Source organism: Branchiostoma lanceolatum, chromosome 2, assembly GCF_035083965.1.
Source record: "Branchiostoma lanceolatum isolate klBraLanc5 chromosome 2, klBraLanc5.hap2, whole genome shotgun sequence".
Classification (NCBI taxonomy): domain Eukaryota; kingdom Metazoa; phylum Chordata; class Leptocardii; order Amphioxiformes; family Branchiostomatidae; genus Branchiostoma; species Branchiostoma lanceolatum.
In genome coordinates, this window is record NC_089723.1 from 10,434,143 (window position 1) to 10,453,889 (window position 19,747).

Genomic DNA, 19,747 nt, shown 5'->3' on the forward strand with positions numbered 1-19,747 from the left:
GGGATGTGTCTTGATATACTTCAGCACCAAGGACAGGTATTTTTTGCATCTAGGAATATATATGATGTTTCTTTGGGAATTCGAAGTGTTTGTGTCTAAGAGGCTTTGTGCTTAGCATCAGTGTAAGATATGTAAGCGTGTGCTTGTATGTGTGTGTGTGTGTGTGTGTGTGTGTGTCCTGTATTTCTGTGTGAGTTTGCTTATGTATTTGAATAGCATTCAGCACCAAGGACAGGTCGTTGTGTGTGGACAAAATCTGCCATAACATTTTTATGCTCATGGAGCAAAAGCGCCGTTTGACAATCCTTAGTAGAACTGCAATTTTCTACTTTCGAAGACGCTTCATCTTCATGGATCAAAAGCGCCGGCTAGCAACGTGTACTAAAACTGCAAGTGTTCACAGCATCGCTCTGTTGAAAAGCATAATGCCGTTTACAAGCAACACTTTAGAAACATACGTACGCTATAGACGAACTGCTTATTACCGCACTCACTTATGATTTGCTTTTTTTCATACTTTTCACAACAGTTCGTGTTGAATCCAGCTCTGTTTGATTTCGTTTTTATCTGAACATTAGAAAGGAAGTTGATAGTTTTACAGGATACAGCTATTAACCCATATTGCTTATTGTGTTTTTGTAAACCGGTGATTGTGTACGCTGAGGTTTTTTTCGTTGTGTAGATGTCGCACTTCGTTTCGAATGACTTAACCCATCCTGTCATCTGGCAACATCTGTATATAACGTTGCACGCGGAGACCAAACTGCCTTGTAGAAACACAAAATACATGCTTCACGTGGCAAAATTGTCATCTAAGTGGTCTGCCCTTCCTTCCATTATTCTCAGTTAATCAATGAACCAGAATAAAGATTTTTAAAGGTTCAGTGCTACAAGAAAATGTTTCATATCATATTTTGAATGCAGAGAATTAGAAACATTGCATCCATTTGAACTTCGTACTAAGTTACCTACTGAGACTTATTGTCTAAAATAAATGTTTGATATATTTGTTGGTTACTGAATGACCGATTAACGTGGATTATTACCTTCGCCGAGAAGCTTAAGGAATCAGTTACGCCAGCCGTGGGGTGGGTCTGAATGTATGTCAAGAGCATAACTCATGAAACTTTGGACATACAATTTGTATCCTCATGATTTTTAGTAGGTGTGTAGCGGTTGTGAAAACGGAGGTCAAGTTGGAAAATGGTTCACCTGGCGTTTTCCTACAGTACTGTAGCAGGCTGTGTATGTTTGCGTGTTGTTATGTGGACAAAAAACTGAACGGACTGTGGATGGATCTTCATAATTTTTGGTATGTGAGTAGCGGTTGTGGAACCAAAGGTCAAGTTTGAAGATGGTTCCCCCGGCGTTTTCGTACAGTATTGCAGCGAGCTGTGTATGTTTGTGTGTTTGTTTGTTTGTTTGTTTGTGTACAGTATAACTTGAGAAGGTGCTTATGGTTGTGCATGATATTTAGTGGATGGATAGGATTTGCAGAAAGAAAGGTTAAGTTTGATAATGGGCATCCTATTGGGTACGTAAGGTACTGCAGTGGAGCTTCAAAGTTTCAGGTCAGATTTTCTGCAGGTGCTACGGTCATGATTTGTATGACAGTGTGGTAGATAGTTCATGCCACAGGAAGTAGGTTGTGTACGTTTGGGCCCCCTAGCGGCTTGCTTGGAACTGCAGTGGGTGCTTTTGTTTTTGTTTTGACCTTCGGACATGAATAACTTTATTTGAATAACTAATCTTCGGACATGAATAACTTTATTTGAATAACTCATCTGACATGTATCGGGTCAAAGCAGACTGTAAGGTTTGGACCATCTCACACCGGGGCATGCCCCTGCACATTTCGTTGGTGCTGACAAATATTCAAACACGGACGAACACACGTGCATACACTCACACACAAATTTCTGTGACCGTCTTTTTAAACACATTTTCTGATGATATACATGACGAAACATTCAGCAGAAAGTGAGGGAAATCAAACACTGTGTCATCGAGTAATTGTGACGTCGACATTTATAGACTCCTGTGAAACGACCCGGAAATGTACGGATATCCATACTACTGCCATCTATCAAACACAATAAGCAGTTCGTCTTTAGGATATATAGAGTAAGTATGTTTCTAAAGTGTTGGTTGCAAACGGCATATGCTTTTCAACAGGGCGATGCTGTGTACACTTGCAGTTTTAGTACACGTTGCTAGGCGCGCTTTTGATCCATGAGGATGGAGCGAATTTGAAAGTAGAAAACTGCAGTTCTACTAAGGATTGTCAGACGGCGCTTTTGAACCATGAGCATAAAGCTTTTGCTCAACACACAACGAGCTGTCCTTGGTGCTGAATACTATTCAAATATGTAATCAAACTCACACAGAAATACAGGACACACACACATACAAGCACACGCTTACATATCTAACACTGATGCTCAAAGCCTGTTAGACACATAAACACTTCCCAAAGGGAGGGAAATAAAACACTGTGTCATCGAGTAATTGTTACGTCAACATATGTGAAACGACCCAGAAATGTACGGATATCCATACTACTGCCATCTATCAAACACAATAAGCAGTTCGTCAATAGGATGTATAGAGTACGTATGTTTCTAAAGCGTTTGTTGTAAACGGCATATGCTTTTCTACAGGGCGATGCTGTGAACACTTGCAGTTTTAGTACACGTTGCTAGCCGGCGCTTTTGATCCATGAGGATGGAGCGAATTTGAAAGTAGAAAACTGCAGTTATACTAAGGATTGTCAGACGGCGCTTTTGATCCATGAGCATAAAGATGTTATAGCAGATTTTGTCCAACACACAACGAGCTGTCCTTGGTGCTGAATGCTATTCAAATACATAAGCAAACTCACACAGAAATAAAGGGACACACACACACACACATACAAGCACACGCTTACATCTAACATTGATGTTGAGCACAAAGCCTCCTAGACACACAAACACTTCCCAAAGAAACAGCATATATATTCCTAGATACAAAAATACCTGTCCTTGGTGCTGAAGTATATCAAAACACATCCCAAAGTTACTACCACCAATACTTGGACTATCCCAACAACACTCAACTCCAAAATTAAACTCTGAATTTGAACCCCACATGCCTGAATGGACTCTTCATTCAAAAATACCTACTTGAAAAATAAACTCTTTCAAGTTACCCCTTCCCCATCTCTTGTGGAAAAGCTAACCCGGTACAAGATTTGTACCTTTTTGGTCTGCAAGTAGCAAAAATAATTTCAAAGGTATCTGAATAAAGTTGCCAACTTTACATATACTGGGTTTGGCTGCGTTAACAAAACTGACAAGGGGCTTCCTAATCTTTCAATTCAAATTATCAAAATGACTATAAACAGTAACCCAGATTGACACATATATTCCCATATTTTGACATTGTGATTTGAGAACAGTTTATTAATAACTTCCAAGAGTTAGCCAGATATTGTGTATGTCATCTTAGATTTGGAAACTACAGCAAAAATAACAACATGTAGATACCAAGACTGTATAAAGCATAAGCAACCTAATGGGTTTCACTTCCCAGAGCATCTGACATTGCCATGTACATGTTTAACATCCAAGCATTGAACAATGAAATTAAACTGACAAACAACAAATAAAAAAACCTTAGCCAATAGGGTTACGGTATGCACTTTTTGTATTTACACAAGCCCATTTTTTCACATGAGTAGGTTTACCATCATGGAAAATTCTATTTGGTGGCAAGTATCCAGTATAACAATGGCAGAGACCTGGTTACTCTTCCAGTCTAATATTCAATACACCAATCCTAAAAAAAAGGAAATGTTAGAGGCTTTGTTATGATAAAGATGAACTGCCAAAAGCATTATGCTATGCTAGAATTATACACATTGCACCAATATGAATGTCTAAATTCTCAATATTAAAACAGCTTTTGTAAACTAGTGCACAATAAAGTAAACGTTTTGATGCACATATTGTGTCCTTGAGCATGGTTAATCTTTTTACAATCAGCTTACACAATAAATGTCTCCTGGACTTAAGTTATAATTGATATACAACAAGACTAAATTATTTCCCTGTTTGTCTCCTTATTGAATACAATGTATGTCACCTGAGTATTCATGTTTAAAGCCCAAACAAGACATAAAATGGATATTTATACAATGGTACTTCATATTGAGTTGGTGCAATCACTGTTAATATCTTTGTGTTTTTTATGAATTTCAATCATTGTACTTATACAATGGTTCTTCATTCAGTAGCAACACTGTGATTTCTAATAATGTTATCCTGTATCTAATTTGAAGCAAAAACCGAGAATGGGACATGGCAATTTTGTTTGTAGAGGTCACATATTTTACCCATAACCACAGGGGAAAATTGGCAAAAGTTCACAAAGTTTCTGCAATAATTTGGCACAATTAGGAATATTCCAGTGAGATACCAGCTTTAGGAAGGGCTGGTGGAGACAAGTCAGATGCAGGGATGTGAACCAAAAGCAACAAATAGCTTTGTGACATATGTTAATTCTTAATTACATTTAAGTATTTATTATACATGGGTTATACACAACACTTTTCTGTTTGAACAGTAAATAATAACAAACACATAATGGCCAAATATACATAAAAATCAGAGGATTAATCTACCCTTTATCCATGGCTTATCACTATAACTTCTTGTTAGATATGCTGCACTTTATTAGGTGTTAAAATCTAGTGCTCGTTTAGACTACAGAGTTATACATGTGGTATTCTACGGTACACATTCCACAGACTCTGCACATTGGTGATATGTTAAGTAAACAAAAAAATTAATTCTGGTCTTCGTTTGTATGTTAGCCATTATAAAACACATTGTGTAGATATAATGATAGTATACATGATAAAATGATATTTTTTTCTTCTTCCTGGCCCAAGTTTTAGAAACTTTTTAAGTTGGTATATTTAGACTCTTTTTGTGCTGTATGTCTTATAGTTACAGTTACACAATGAGTGTGTGATACATGACCCTAAAACTTTGATTAAAGCCATGAAAGAACCAAATGACTTGACAACAGAGTGAGAAATTTTGGGGAACTTTATAGAAGTGACAGACTACCAAAGATGTCACTTAGTTGTTAAATTTGAGTTTTTATTACGTCTCATGATCAGGATACCAAGTTTGAGTACTTTTGGTGCAGTAGATCTTTGTAATGGGAACAATCATGACTTACTGACATCTGTACATACCTGTAATAATGGTCTGGTTATATGGAGCGGTTATATGTGATATGTTAGTCATAATAATACCCAATGGCATGCACCTCAGGTAATATGGGTAGTCAACACAAGACTGAACAATGATAACTGACATTTCGAAATCAATAATCATCCAGAAAACACTGACAAGACTATGTATTCTGCTGGGAATTTGCCTGTCCATCCTTTAACGGCAGTTTTCTGTCCTCAAGTGTTGCAATGTTCATCCTTATCGTGCAGCAGCCGTGGACAATTATGGCCTTCGGGAGTGCAGCTTGTATTTCCCATGTGTCAGTAGCAGGATCGTAGCATTCCATCGTGTCGTGTGGAGATTTCCCCACGTCCGGTAGCCCCCCGATGGCGTACACCTTGTTCCCTTCGACAGCAGACCCATGTAAGGCACGCGGAACATGCATGTCCGCCACACGCTGGATGTTGTTTGTCCCCGGTTCGTACACCGTACAGCTACTGGAGAACCCCCCGATGATGTAGATGTTGTCATTCAGGACTGCCGTCGGCGCGGCCTTGTTGTCTACGAGCGGGGATTCTATGGAGGTCCAGATCCGCGTCTCCGGTGAGTAGCACTGGATGAGGTGGGACTGCATGTTGCTGCCGTTGTTGGCTACTCCTCCAATCACGTACAGTTTCCCACGGTGTGCGGCAACCGAGCAACCAAATACTGCCTTCACCTGACGAGGAATTTAACAAAAAATCAGTGTGTATATCCCGTGATACGTTGATGAAGGTTAGACATCCAGGTAATAAGATACGCCAAAAATAATTACTCAAGCAACTGCATAAGATTTTGAAACAGTCAGACGTTTCAGACAGTATCCACTGTCTTTCATCAGTGACTAACGATAGGACTGAGAACACCAGGTTTTATACCAAAACTCTGAATAGATATGTTAATGAGGTTTAGACAATTTAGGATGTCTTGAAGTAGTCTTTAAAAAAGGTTAATTCAAGACAAAGTTTTATGCCAATAGTTCAATGGCTCTCCCCCAGCAAACTGGTTTCGCTACGTAGACGACACTTGGTGTAAGCTAAAGATGAGAGTAGCTAATGACTTCTTTGACCACATTAACCAGGTAGATGACAACATCAAGTTCACACAGGAGTCGTGTCAAAACAACATGCTCCCCTTCTTAGACACCATCATAGAGAAGGATGGCAACCTTCAGTTCGAAGTGTACAGGAAACCGACCCACACTGATCAATATCTGGCCTTTGATTCCCACCACCCTTTGGAACACAAACTGGCAGTGATTAAAACGCTCTTCCATCGAGCAGACAATGTCATCACCTCAGACGAAGCGAAAACAGAAGAACACAGACATCTCCGTTTGGCTTTAGCCAAGTGTGGTTACCAAAATTGGACCTTCAACAAGGCCCTCAAATCTTCTGACCAGTCTAAGAAAACACTCAAGTGCAAACCATTGACCAACAGAAACAAGGTCAACATTACCATTCCCTACGTCCAAGGCGTATCGGAAAAACTCAGACGTATCTTCCAAAACTTCAACATTGCCACTAACTTTAAACCTCACTCAACTCTCAGGCAGAAACTGGTCCATCCAAAAGACAGGCCTGAAAAAGGCATCAAAGCCAATGTCATCTACAAACTGCAATGTGAGGAACCGAACTGCAACAACACATACATTGGGGAGACAAGTCGACCACTAAAAGAAAGGTACAGTGAACATTGCAGAAAGAGCGCTAACCGCTACTCCTCTGCCATTTTCCACCATCTAAAATACAACCAGGGACATGCACTCATTCAATCTCGAATCCACGGACATCCTAGATCGTGAAGCCCGCTGGTTCGAACGGGGAGTCCGAGAAGCAATATATGAGAGGATGTACAACCCCGCCCTCAACAGGAAAGGGGGTCTACGCGTTCAACTGTCAGGCACCTGGGATAATGCACTGCCCACCACCCCCCACCCCCGGACAAGCAACATTTAGTTACTGTTTTACTGTACTAAAACAACAGTAGCTAATTGAACTATTGGCATAAAACTTTGTCATGAATTAACCTTTTTTAAAGACTACTTCAAGACATCTTAAATTGTCTTAACCTCATTAACATATCTATTCAGAGTTTTGGTATAAAACCTGGTGTTCTCAGTCCTATCGTTAGTCACTGACGAAAGACAGTGGATACTGTCTGAAACGTCTGACTGTTTCAAAATCTTATCCAGTTGCTTGAGTAATTATTTTTGCCGTATATATCCCGTGTTTGGGGAGAGCCATACCCCGCGCACGTTAAAGAAACAAACCACACCTTTCGAAAAAGAGTAGGGGCAGGCCCCGGTGTGCGATGGTCTAAATCTTACAGTCCAGTCTGGGATGACATCTTGAAAAGGTGATAGTTCACCTATTATGTCAATCCTTCCACAAAATGTGGTAAATCGAAATAAATAAATATGTTAGGCTGCACTCTGAATGTTCCCTTGAAATCATGCTTGATTTTTCTATACCTTCAGATACTGTAACATTCTGAACTTAGCATTCACTAACTTTCCACTTACAGGCTGCAACCAGTAAGTGTGAGTGACTGGTCATATTGAGCAACCAAATATTTGACAGATCTCTCAACAAGTTTCATAGATAAAGAAGAAATTTTGTGTTTTGTTGTCTTTTCAATCATACTTTTACCTTGTGCATCAATTATGAAAACAAAGGTCATACAAATACAATTTAAGGCACTTATCGGTCACTCAACGATCGTTTTCTATTGGAAAGGGGGACATACTAAAGCAATGTCATCAACATAGTATGTTTGAATATGTAACTGTTACAGTAGGTAGCTAACCATGACATAAAGAGTAAATTTGTCGGAGGAATAGTACATTTGAATCAAGAGTTTTTCGACGCTAGTTTGAAAAGGTACACAGTTCTATGTTGTGACCTTACCAGTGGAGGAACATCCTCCCATCTGTTGGTCAATGGGTCAAACCTCTCTACACTGTTGAGGATGGCACCAGACGCCTCCCCTCCAACCTGGAATGGAAAAAACAGACAATTTGCAATCAAATCACTTCATATGTGTTTCCATTTGGTTCTATGTTTTAACCTTTAGCACACTGAGGTAGCCGTCTAGCATTGGTTACAGAGTTAGGCAGCAGGGTTAAGTCTAATTCCTATTGAGACAACCAAGAATTGTTTCGGGGAATTCAGTCTATCAGAATATTATCTTTACATATCAGATGGCAATGGTCAGGAGTTCATTGATTTGTTTGCTTGTCTGTCTGTCTGTATGTTATGTTTACGTTTGCCTGAAGCCTGAATATTTGCTGTCTTAATGCATATTAGCACACACACACACAGACACACACATACATACAAGAACACACACATGCATGTACAAACACACACATTGTAAACAATAAGCATCGGCCATGATCAAAATAATCAAAACCTTGTTACAGCAGTGCATATAAACATCAGTTGAGGCCAAGAATATTAAGCACTAGATAATGCCCCCTTAATACATCCATATACTATTCAGATTGGAAACAAGGAAAAGTTGACAACCGGAATCCGGTAATAAAACAATGATAAACGTTGCCCCATACAGAAATAAATTAGGAACGAGATGGATCATTTGTAATTAGGTTTTCCCCGGTGGGTTGGCAATCTGTCTCTAACGGATCAATACTGATTGGATCAGCAGAATTTACGAACCTGCTAATGTTAAAGCAGAGGGTTATGGGAGAGGGGATCGTGAGGGTCACAAAAACAACCTTCAACTTCAAGATGATTATAACAAAGGTAAAACCTAGATAGTAACACTGATATAATTGGACGGCTGTGTATCCATATATCTTCCCAGAAAGTCTTCATAACTACATGTATAAGTGCCTTTTTTTTACAGTAAAGCAGGGCTCGAAATTAATTTTGGGAATAGGTCACCGTGTATTGGTGCATGGTAACCTAACAATGTATGTAGGTGCACAGAAAAACAAAATTGAGTGCACAATATAAAGTAAAGTAGAATGTTAGCAAAATAACATTTACAACCCTTACTACTCTATTCAGTCTGAGAACTGGAATATGAAATTCTATAGCCAAATCCAAGATCTTTAAAATGTAGCACAACAAAGGTGTTTTTACACTTGAATATAAAAAATATCCCGTATTCTATCAATATTGTACAATAATACCTTTTCATATGTAACCCTTCACAAATATCTACATGTAAGTGCACCTACAGTCAAACATAGGGGCGCAGCTCCAAGTTTGGGAGCACAAAAGTGCATATGCACCCAGTATTTCGAGCCCTGGTCATTGTACAAAAAAGGGACAATGGTTGAGAACTGAGTCTGACCACATATATACTGCCTTCCACCACAGCTGAGCCATGTGCGTCCCTGGCCTGACGCATGGGAGAGTCTTTATTCCAGATCCCAGTACGGCAGGAGTACTTCCACACCTCATCTGTCGACAGTCCATTCAACATACCACCTGAGAGAAGACAAAAAGAAACATGGCTTTTCCTTTCCCATTATCAACACATGTATTCAAGAGCAAAATGGCAAAAACGTACTATACAGTTATCTATTCAATTTTTGAGACATGCTAACATTGTTTAGAACAATCATTTTTACAACTAGTTTACTACACGTCTATCTTACCATTCAGTGAGATAGAGTGTACAAATAAATGTATCACATGAATAGAAGAGAGTGTTGACAAATAAAAGGCCCTTACCACTGACATAGACATCATCGTTCAGAGCCACCACACTTCTCATGACATATTTGCTGGGAAGGTTCGGAAGCATGTACCATTCTTTGGACTCAGGATGGTAACATCGCACATCGTCCAGGTTAGATACCACCTTGTCTGAACTCCCCACGATGAAGATGACCTCCGACCCCACACAGCTACGAGGCTTGGTCCGCGGGGACTCCAACCCTCTCCCCTCCATCTGAAGCAAGTGGAATCTTTTGGCTTCCTCCACCAGGCCACGGCAGTTTTTGTCGTTCTGTATGATGGAGTCCCCTTCCACGGCGCTCAGAAGGTACGTGGGGCGGAGGAATGGAAAGCGGACTGCAGACAGCACCTCTGCAGCGTAGCCCTTGCGAGATTTGAAGTCGTGACGGAGCCAGCGTGTGGCGGCCTCAAACACCGCCTCCTCGTGTTGGGCCTCGAGGTTGTCGTGAGACAAGTAGTTGACGATCTCTTCCTTCGACAGCGACAGCATTTCTTCCTGTCTTGCAACGGCTGAAAACTTCTGTAGAGCGTACCGCATTGACTTGCGGTGTAGGTCCCGACAACAGAGAGCGTCTGCCAAGTTAACGATGGCCAACACATTGGAGGGGTCGAGGTTTTTCTCCAAGAATGTACCGCAGGCATCCCGCATCTTGGTATACTGGAACATGCAGGCTGCCTCCAGCAGTGCCTGAGCATTGGCTTTGGTGATCTTGGCCCTCCCCGTGTAAGCAAAGTCTACAAGAAGTTTGATTCCCTCTGGCTGCACTTCCTCCAGCATTATCTTGTCCTGTTTGCTCTCCCTCATCTCGATGGAGAACATGGCGTTGAAGTACGGGCTGCTCGCCGCCAGGACCGCGCGGTGGCAGGGGAACTCGTGCTTGTCCACGCACACCACAACGTCCGTGAACTCGTTCTGAAGGCGCTGTTCATTCAGCAAGCCCAGGATCTCCGAGGAGTGGGTGTCGTCGAAGTAGTCGAACTCACTGTTGTTGTCAGGAAGGGGAGGGATCTTGTGGTGAGGGGAGGGGGAGGGAACCTGGGACCCTCCACTGCTGGCAGGGCTGCCGCTGCGACTACTGCCGCGACTGAACATCCTTCTTCTGGGCTTGGTGTTCAGGAAACCGTGCCTGAATTTAAAAAAAAAAATCATTGCATCACCCACTTGCTCATACATGTACATGTAGTTGAATGTCATATATACAGGTCATATATGCATGTCCTGCACTGAACATCGTAATATAATATATTAATACCTTATTAATATCTTTGTCAAATATTTCACACTACATGTAGTCTGTATAACACAAACTCCAGCTGTCCGGGGGTTTCTATCCCCTCCCCGTGGGTTGCGAGGCGGTTACAGGGCCGCGAGCGGTCACAAGAGGCTTGATTGAATTCAGGCTAATTTCACACCAGGAGGTTAATTCAATCGTCTAACTGAAATATATCATAAAAACAGAAGTTTATGGAGAAAATTGACCAAACAATAACAAGAAGAATAAACATGTACAGACCAAATGATATGATGTATCATAACACATTCCACATGAGGTTGTTTGCAGTGGAAGGGGCATATCATATATTAGCACAAGGTCCATGCATGAAACATGAACTAAGGTAGAACTTACAAAAATATCTCAGTAGTCTGTACAAACCTTGCAGCCGCCATGTCGACTTTCAAACAAGTACTTAGTCTACTGTCCAAAAATAATGCAGACACTGAGCCACTCTAAATTAAGGCAACACATGTGGATCTTCTGAGTCTAACACCAAAACTGTGACAGCACACAGCAGGTAGCTGTGCCCATATACATGTACAAATCCATTCTTCAGAAACATGGACTTCTCTACAATTTGTCAGCTCTGTCCCAACAAGAATGCAAACTGGATCCCCTAACACCGCCGTGACCTTTATATGAATAGATCTCCCTCCTTCCGCATAAGCATGTAACAGTGACATTCTCATATAGCTGGCTCTACTATTGGCAGTCCATCAACATACACTGGCACTAACACAATTAAAAGGAACATAATGACATTACTGTCTGCATATGATAATGGGTTATACATCAAGCTATCCAAAAGCTGATTGGAATGGAAGAGGCAGAGAATTTTTGACGAGATGTCTTCCCCCTTGTGGGTTGTGACGTAGATGGGTAATGTAATAATACTGATAACATACTGATCGTGGAGCCCTGGTACCAGCTCTAACCAACTTGCAACCTGTTACACGCATGCATGTATGTGCAACCTATGAATTATCAACCAGTGTAAAACTAGAACAGATTAGAGTAGGCATACAGGACTCTTGCACTCAGGTTATCAGTCTGATCTCTAGATTTGGTTAGCTTTACCGTTTACGATTAATTGTATATTGGTGCTATCATGATCAAGTTAGCTTGTTGTTTGTAAGGAAGTCATTTTACACATATGTACCTCAAATGTTCACATGTGTGGTTAGATGACAAAGACTGGAGTTGGAAAGTTGGAAATTTGGGTGAGGGCTTTTTTTCTGCATTGAAAATTACATAATATACAGTTAACTAAATTGCATCAGAGTAAGTACATGTAGTCTATCCTAGCCCTACCGGCCTCTCTCCTAGACAGTCTCTAAGAACCTTTACCTTAGACTAGAGATCATAGTATAATTGAAGCAGAAGATAGCAACTGAAATGAGAACATGACAAAGAGTGGTTCTAAAAACATTTTCATCACTCAGTGCCTTAGGATCTGAACACTGAAAGATGATCTGAGCCCTATACATGTACCTCCCTGTAAGGTCTGTAACCCTGCTGAATGCCAAATCAAGGTCGCCCCCAGTGTCAACAGTGTTCTAATGACAACTGTGTAAGCCCCATGAGGAACAGTGCCAGGTGTAGGGGACATTTATCTGTGTCACATTCACACTCACAGTCAAAAGGTTAGCTATTACACACATGTACTATACATGACTGGTAAGAACATATACATATTGGTACACAATCAAACACAAGAAAATACATGTAGCATATACAAATGTACATGTTGTACCATAATAATCCTACTTGTATACTATAGTCTACTAGTACAAATGTAAGTAGCACAAAATCTGATTCATGTAAATGTATAATAAATAAAACTAATACTATACATAGGTGTACTAGTAGGTTCTTTCATGTGTGCATTTACTGCTTATACAAAATGTACAATCTGTATGTTAACTTACAGTGTATATTTACATTTAACGTAACATGCAATTTCTCTCAAAACGCCAATGCAGTTCCAGTGTCACATTACAGGGGGCCCAAAATCGACCTTGACCTTTGTTCTCCCAACACCTACCCACATGCCAAATATCATTATAATCCATCCAGACGTTCTTGAGTTATGCTGACTACAAACATCCGGACACACACAAACACAAACACGCACACAAACACACTCAAAACATTATACCTCCATGAAAAAATCTCCATAATAATGTTACTCTCCAGTCTCCCCCAGGCCAACACCTTATTACATGTATATCTAATTTATTACTTTCATATTGAGCAAGCTCCAAGTCTTGATGCTACTGCACTGATAAAGGGTAGACTTTAACCTAATTCAGTTACAACATGAATAAAACATGCAGTTTACAAGCTGCCAGCTCCATGTAGTTTGAGTTTTCAGAAGGCTAGTACAGCTGACACTCATTATCAGCTCAGGCACACGGGTCACCAAAGGACAGGACCTGGATCACACAGCATGTTCTGCTACTGGTAAGAATTTAAAACATCTGACTTGATAATACCACTAATCTCTGGAGATCTACCAAAATACATGTACATGTATGGCCTGCCAATGTGACTTGCTTTTTTAGACCAACACTATACAGTATACAAATGTATATAGGCAACATTTTCAACATTGCTACTAATATCTTTTTTTGAAGTGGCAAGGAAGATTATAATATGAGCAAGATGTATACAGTTATTTTGTTCAATATTTATACAGTACACTTTACTGGTATGGTCCTCAGACAGGCATACATAAATAAAGAGAACCTACAGCTACCTGCTTATCATCTTTTCCTTGGACAGAAGTAGCATAGACACAGTTTATCTGTAAATTTGGTTAATTTCCGGGGGGTATGTTTATTCCGGGGGATATGTTTATTTGGGAGATGAGAGTAACAACATTCATTCCAACCTCTGTATCCGGTATTCAAATTTTTGACGGCGGTGCAACTGGCGCGCTCGAAATGCAGTCTAAATATTCTATGGAAGCCCGTGTGATACAACTTAGAACCCCGTGTGATACGGAAAATTACCACATAGGTAGATGGCGTCGACCAATCAGAAGCCTCCATTGCCCACAATAAGTGGTCTGTTATCACGCCATAACACACCACTTATTGACGTCATGTCAGAACACAACCGTTCCATTTTGTAGAGGGGGTTTCTTTTTGATGAATCTTTTTCTTAACCTTGTTTAAAAAATCTTTATAACCGTTGCATTTTGTAGAGGGGGTATCTATTTGATGAATCTTTTTCTTAACCTTGTTTAAAAAATCTTTATTGTCTTAGAATTCCTAAAAAATTTCCTTAGAATAACGTTACATGAAAATGGGAAAACAAATTTAAAATTCCCAAAAATGTCCCGCGTGTTCCATTTGCTGTTGGCCAAAGAAACCACGTTCTATCTAAGGTTCCGCGCGTTCCATTTCCTGCTGGCCAAAGAACCTGTGTTCTATTCAGGTTACCTGAGGTCATGTTGCAGGGAGATTCTTCAATGATAACATTTTCTGACTGACCTGAAACCGACCCTCCTATCCTGTGTGGTTGAAATAAATAAATCAGGCAACAGTTGTACATATTCTTCATCATCTTCTGTTAAAAAAGGACAAATGTGAATTTGAAATGCATTCTTAATAGTATAAGGGATCTATGCGTCAAACAGAAATTGTCTACTCTTATATGCGTCAGCTTGGATAAGCTATATGATAATAACGTTAATGACCCGCCTCTTCCTCGGTGTATATGGTGTCATAACGCCTGGTCATGTGCTATAACAACGTCCGGTATTCAAATTTTTGACGGCGGTGCAACTGGCGCGCTCGAAATGCAGTCTAAATATTCTATGGAAGCCCGTGTGATACAACTTAGAACCCCGTGTGATACGGAAAATTATCACACGGTCTGGAACACCCGTATCGAACGTTTTCACGGCCCAGGTATGACATACAATGTACACTATTAAAAGGTGATATCACCATTCCAAGTATGCAAGGTTAAAGGTGAGTTCGTCTCAACCATGATTTAGACATGTCCAGACTCAGTTGGTCGATTTGTATAACAAAATATCTGGGACTCCCATATTTGGTTACACACGTTCTGTCCCTGTACAATACATTCACCTGCAAATGGTGGAGACTGAGTGTGTCAGTATCTAAAGAAAAATCACACTTGTTGCTTGCTTTGTGGAAATTCACTGTGAAAAACAAAACAATCACCAACATAGGAGCTCAACAATTTGGCTTCTGGAATCCAAGTTCTTAGGAACAGGAGTAGTAACGTTAGTAGTCTACTGTACATGTGTTCTGCTGCTGCAGTGGTCTGGACACCTTGCCGCTACAATCAGTCTTTCTTCGATTCTTTCCACTTAGGCTAGGAGTATGCAAGGAGTATGTTATCAAAAATATGGAAATTCAACCTGACCTCAAATCTTGATACATGCCAGTCCAAATCCCCGAGAGATACTATTGTTGTTGATTTTAACACCTAATGGAACTGGCCAAGCAGTGTGTATAATTTGAAGTTGAATGACCACTCGTGCATTCTTCTTTCTGACTACTGTAGAATGAATAAAAAATCCATGGTTTATAATCTAAAAGTTCCTACTGGTAAACTGAAAGGTGAGAACAAGGATTTTTAGAAGAAAGATTGAGATAACGAAGACAGTTAGACCTTAGATGTACGTATGTGACACATTTGAGGTACACTAAATCTTGAAAACTTTGCAGTGGTTTTCATCATGTGTATTTTCATGTGTTTTCGGGGCGACCTCTCCTTTGCAAATTCATTTACACCGGGGATATGTGCTTCCAATGCATTACCACTGTACTATAGAAATGTTTAAATCACGAATTCTAAACACCTCTTTTTCCCTCCTACCACAGCGAAAATAATTGAACCTACAGGGTCCTAGCCTGGTCCCAGTCTCTAGGGTCGGCTTAGTGATGTTTTACCAGGCCAGTCAGTTTCTGATGGCCTTTCTACCTCTGGCTGCCATCCTACTTCCGCTACACCTTACATCCGCTGCCTTCCTAACTTTTCCGCCGCCCCTAGTGTGCCGAACTAATTAATCCAAGGCCGTAAACAACACCCCGAGCGGCCTAAGCTGTCTGGGCGGGTGAGGGTCACTCACAGTGCCGTAGAGATATCGGGGAGGCACCGAGGGTATGGATTCCAGGCTAACAGGGTCCAGAACTTAAAAGTTTTAGTGGCTCAGTACGTATTAGATGGTGTTCCTGACTCTATCCAGACATGTCAACAAGAGACTTCATCCAAGCACAAGACACACCAACGTTACTTCAAGTCTCGAAAAGCATGTTTGTTTTTATCTTACCTGATCTGCCTATGTCTTTGTCCTTCAAGCTTCGGAATCGGATGGGCTTCAAAGAGTCACACAGCGGCTACACAACAGTGATATAACGTGCGACACGCAAGACACCATTCGTCCTTCAACGCACGGTCTCATTGCATACTCGGGAATCTTCTATCACCAACAACCACTTAGATACCTTCAGATAAGGTCGAGTTTGTTCGCATCAGCTGCAACTTTTAGAGACATTTTGGGCATAAAACTATAAAACGAAACCACAAAATCTCACTTGCAGGACCGCCATATGCAATTCCCATCATGCACATCAAACAAGCTAATCCATTTCTCTAACTCGAGGGTAACGTTGTATACAAATTAGAAACTTTTCTTCAGAAATTTCTTACTTCGTAGAATGTATCATATATCAATCAATACTGTATGCATTGTTATTATAAATACAGTTTCTCAATCGTTGAGATATTTGAATCGTTTCATAATTTTTTTAATATATTGGACACCCCTCCTCGAAGAGTGGTCACGTCGTCAGGTGGATCATCATATGACCAAGTGTCATGGCCGACTTCTGACTTCCTCAAACGGAGTGTTGACAAATTTTCCTCGTGATTTCGAACGGAAAGTTGTCGGTTTCCCTAGACAAGGAGGGAAAGGGTGAGGTACATTTTGCTTCCTACATACTACATATTTTTTTGGACTCAGATTTTGGAAAACGCTAAATTTTGAAGTAACACCCTACCGTGAACTGCACTAGTAACGTTACTGTCGGTGATCTGCACAGTTGTAACGTTAGACATAATTTTGATCCTATAACGTTGTTGACTTTATTAAATTACAGCGAAACGCTTATATTTACGGGTCGAAATCCAAGATTTGAAGGTGGAAGTAGATCTAACTCCAAAAAATTTGCTTTATATATACTACCGTCAGGCTTTAGAGGCGTAGCTAAATATCCTCCTCCTTGATATCCTGTGTGCGGTCAGCCTGGTTTGTTTAGTTAATGAATATTATGATGATGATGATGAAAATGATAAGAACATTTTGTTGACAGTATCATCAGCGAATTCGCAAACATTTCTGATATAATGACAGGCAAGGGTGTACAGATTAGAAATCAAAGTTTGTGTATGATTTTATGATTTTCTAGATCTCATTGAAATATTGTAAAGGTTTGGTTACAAACTCCCCCCCCCCCCAGGTAGTGTCACCCCCACAACCCCACCCCACAACACTCCCCTCGTTTGACTTGAGATAGATTCTTCCCAAGGTCACTTCCCCCTATCTGTGTAATCTGACTTTGTATTTGCCGCCGAGGCATCAGGACATTTCGCCTTCAAGAGGACACCTAACTCTAACTCTAACCTTAATCCTAACCCTAATTTTAACTCAACCCAAATCCCAATCTGTATGGCTAAACCCTAACCCTAACTAAGGCCTAACCATAACCTTAAGTAACATTAACAATAGTAGAAATTTAGCTACAAACAATGATCTGTAAGGCTTAGATATGATATACTAATTGTACTGGTGATGGTGACAGACGTCCGAGGTGTGTGTGATCTGATACCTCTCGTTACATTTGAATTAATTGTAAGGCGATATATAATGTAACAGATGTTTGTCTACTAGTAGCACTTTTTTCTTAGTATGCAGTTACAAGGATCTTCACCTTGTTTTGCTTTTATGGTCATATTATTAAAATTTATCTATAAACAATTGCAAGGAGGTTACAATTTTACCTTACTTAATCAAGTATGATCCATATGTGTGTCCAGGAAATCCATTGTGCTTCTTGTGCAGTTGGAATTCTTAAGTAATTATAACAAAAAGCAAGATGGTAAGATTTATTCTGTAATGTAATAACAGTTGAGCCTTTTGTAGTATAATACCCAAATGTCCAATTTATTTGATCCAAACAGCCAAGACATTGACAGGATGAAATTACTTTGTTAAACCCTGCAAGCCTACATGTAGATCAAATTGGTAAAATGCCCTTGTTGTATGTTGAGATTTTGGTTGTTAAATTATTGTTATATGTGTTTTAAGTTCAAATAAAATTTTTATGCGAGGATAAACAACATTGTGCCGTGGATAATTCATTACTTTTGTATTATTTTCATTCATCTAACTGCTAAACACAGCTTACAACATACAATTCATTATCACAGTAAGGGGAATTCTGAGCAGCGAGTACATTTAACAGTCAATCCATAATTACCGCAGATATTAATGTGTCATTGTCTGCTGTTATCAACAGAATATTGTTGTTGGATATAAGACTTCACAGTCCACAGGTTACAACTTTGCACATCTAGTATATTCCACTATATAGTATACCATAAGTATGTTTTTTCAGTCAGGTATTCTCATGTTATACGTCACTAAGGACTGAGTTGTAGAAGGGCTCGTAAGTGTCCATCTAAGACCATGCCTCGCCCCGTGCCCTTTGGCCAGCAAACAGTGTGATCTCTCTGATCAAATAGATATGGGGAAAATGGTTGATAAGCCACAGAAAAGCTTCCCTATGCATTATATTTAATTGATTATCTTTTATGTGTATTTGAATTAAAATCAAAATAGTTTTTTCATCTAAGTTGTAAATAATAAAACACTTCTTAATTATGTTTGACAATATTATTACAAAGTTATCAATGCATCTTCAAACTCCAGCCTGTTTGCAAACTCTTGCAGTGTTGTTTATATATTCATTAATGAATACTGAGTTTGTAGGTCAAGAGATCTTGCACCACATTGCTGATTTATACTAGAGTAGAGTAGAGTAGAGTCTTAATTCAGGTAGGATGCTTTACATCCAGTTTAGACCGCTCCCTTGTACCACTATCTTTAGCTGACTGACACTGGGTTTCTGTGGGTGGTCCAGGGCTCTGAAGTTGTATTTTACAGGATGGCTTTCCATAAGGTGGTCAAACCTGGCTTTAAAAGCTTTATACTGGGCATGTTATAATTACAAAAAGGTGATAGCTTGTTGAAATATTCTAATCATTGAGCAATGTGAATTTACACTTATTACAAAGTACCAGCATCAGTTATAGTTCCAATTTGGAGACCTGATCATGAGGTACATGAACAATGGACTGAATTACTGTTCAAAGTCAATCGTTTAGTAATGTTGTGCTGTATATATACACGTACATGTATATCAATGCCCTACTAAGTACTAGTACTACATGT

The 19,747-nt window shown here is 39.9% G+C and overlaps 2 protein-coding genes across 7 annotated transcripts in view; one reads left to right on the forward strand and one right to left on the reverse strand.

Annotated features, from left to right (window-relative positions):
* Positions 1–3,422: 3,422 nt before the first annotated feature.
* Positions 3,423–16,805, reverse strand: LOC136427431 (kelch-like protein 29). 4 transcript variants are annotated; one of them, XM_066416275.1, is made up of 5 exons: positions 16,740–16,805; positions 9,971–11,103; positions 9,588–9,724; positions 8,174–8,260; positions 3,423–5,943 (listed from the first exon to the last, which is right to left on the reverse strand). In XM_066416275.1, exons 2-5 carry the CDS (start codon positions 11,067–11,069, stop codon positions 5,407–5,409), a joined length of 1,860 nt encoding a protein of 619 aa, XP_066272372.1. In that variant the 5' UTR covers positions 11,070–11,103; positions 16,740–16,805; the 3' UTR covers positions 3,423–5,406. The 4 variants fall into 4 exon arrangements, with proteins under 4 accessions (XP_066272372.1, XP_066272371.1, XP_066272369.1 ...); XM_066416274.1 differs by lacking the exon at positions 16,740–16,805 and adding an exon at positions 16,565–16,733; XM_066416272.1 differs by lacking the exon at positions 16,740–16,805 and adding an exon at positions 15,655–15,762.
* A 270-nt stretch (positions 16,806–17,075) lies between these two features.
* LOC136427432 (syntaxin-7-like) overlaps positions 17,076–19,747 on the forward strand; it is a 47,008-nt gene continuing 44,336 nt past the window's right edge. For 2 of the 3 annotated variants that reach the window (XM_066416276.1, XM_066416278.1), the window contains exon 1: positions 17,076–17,209. The gene's annotated coding sequence lies outside the window, so the exon portion shown is untranslated. Of the gene's footprint in view, positions 17,215–19,747 lie in introns of all 3 variants that reach the window. The other variant, XM_066416277.1, reaches the window with a different exon arrangement.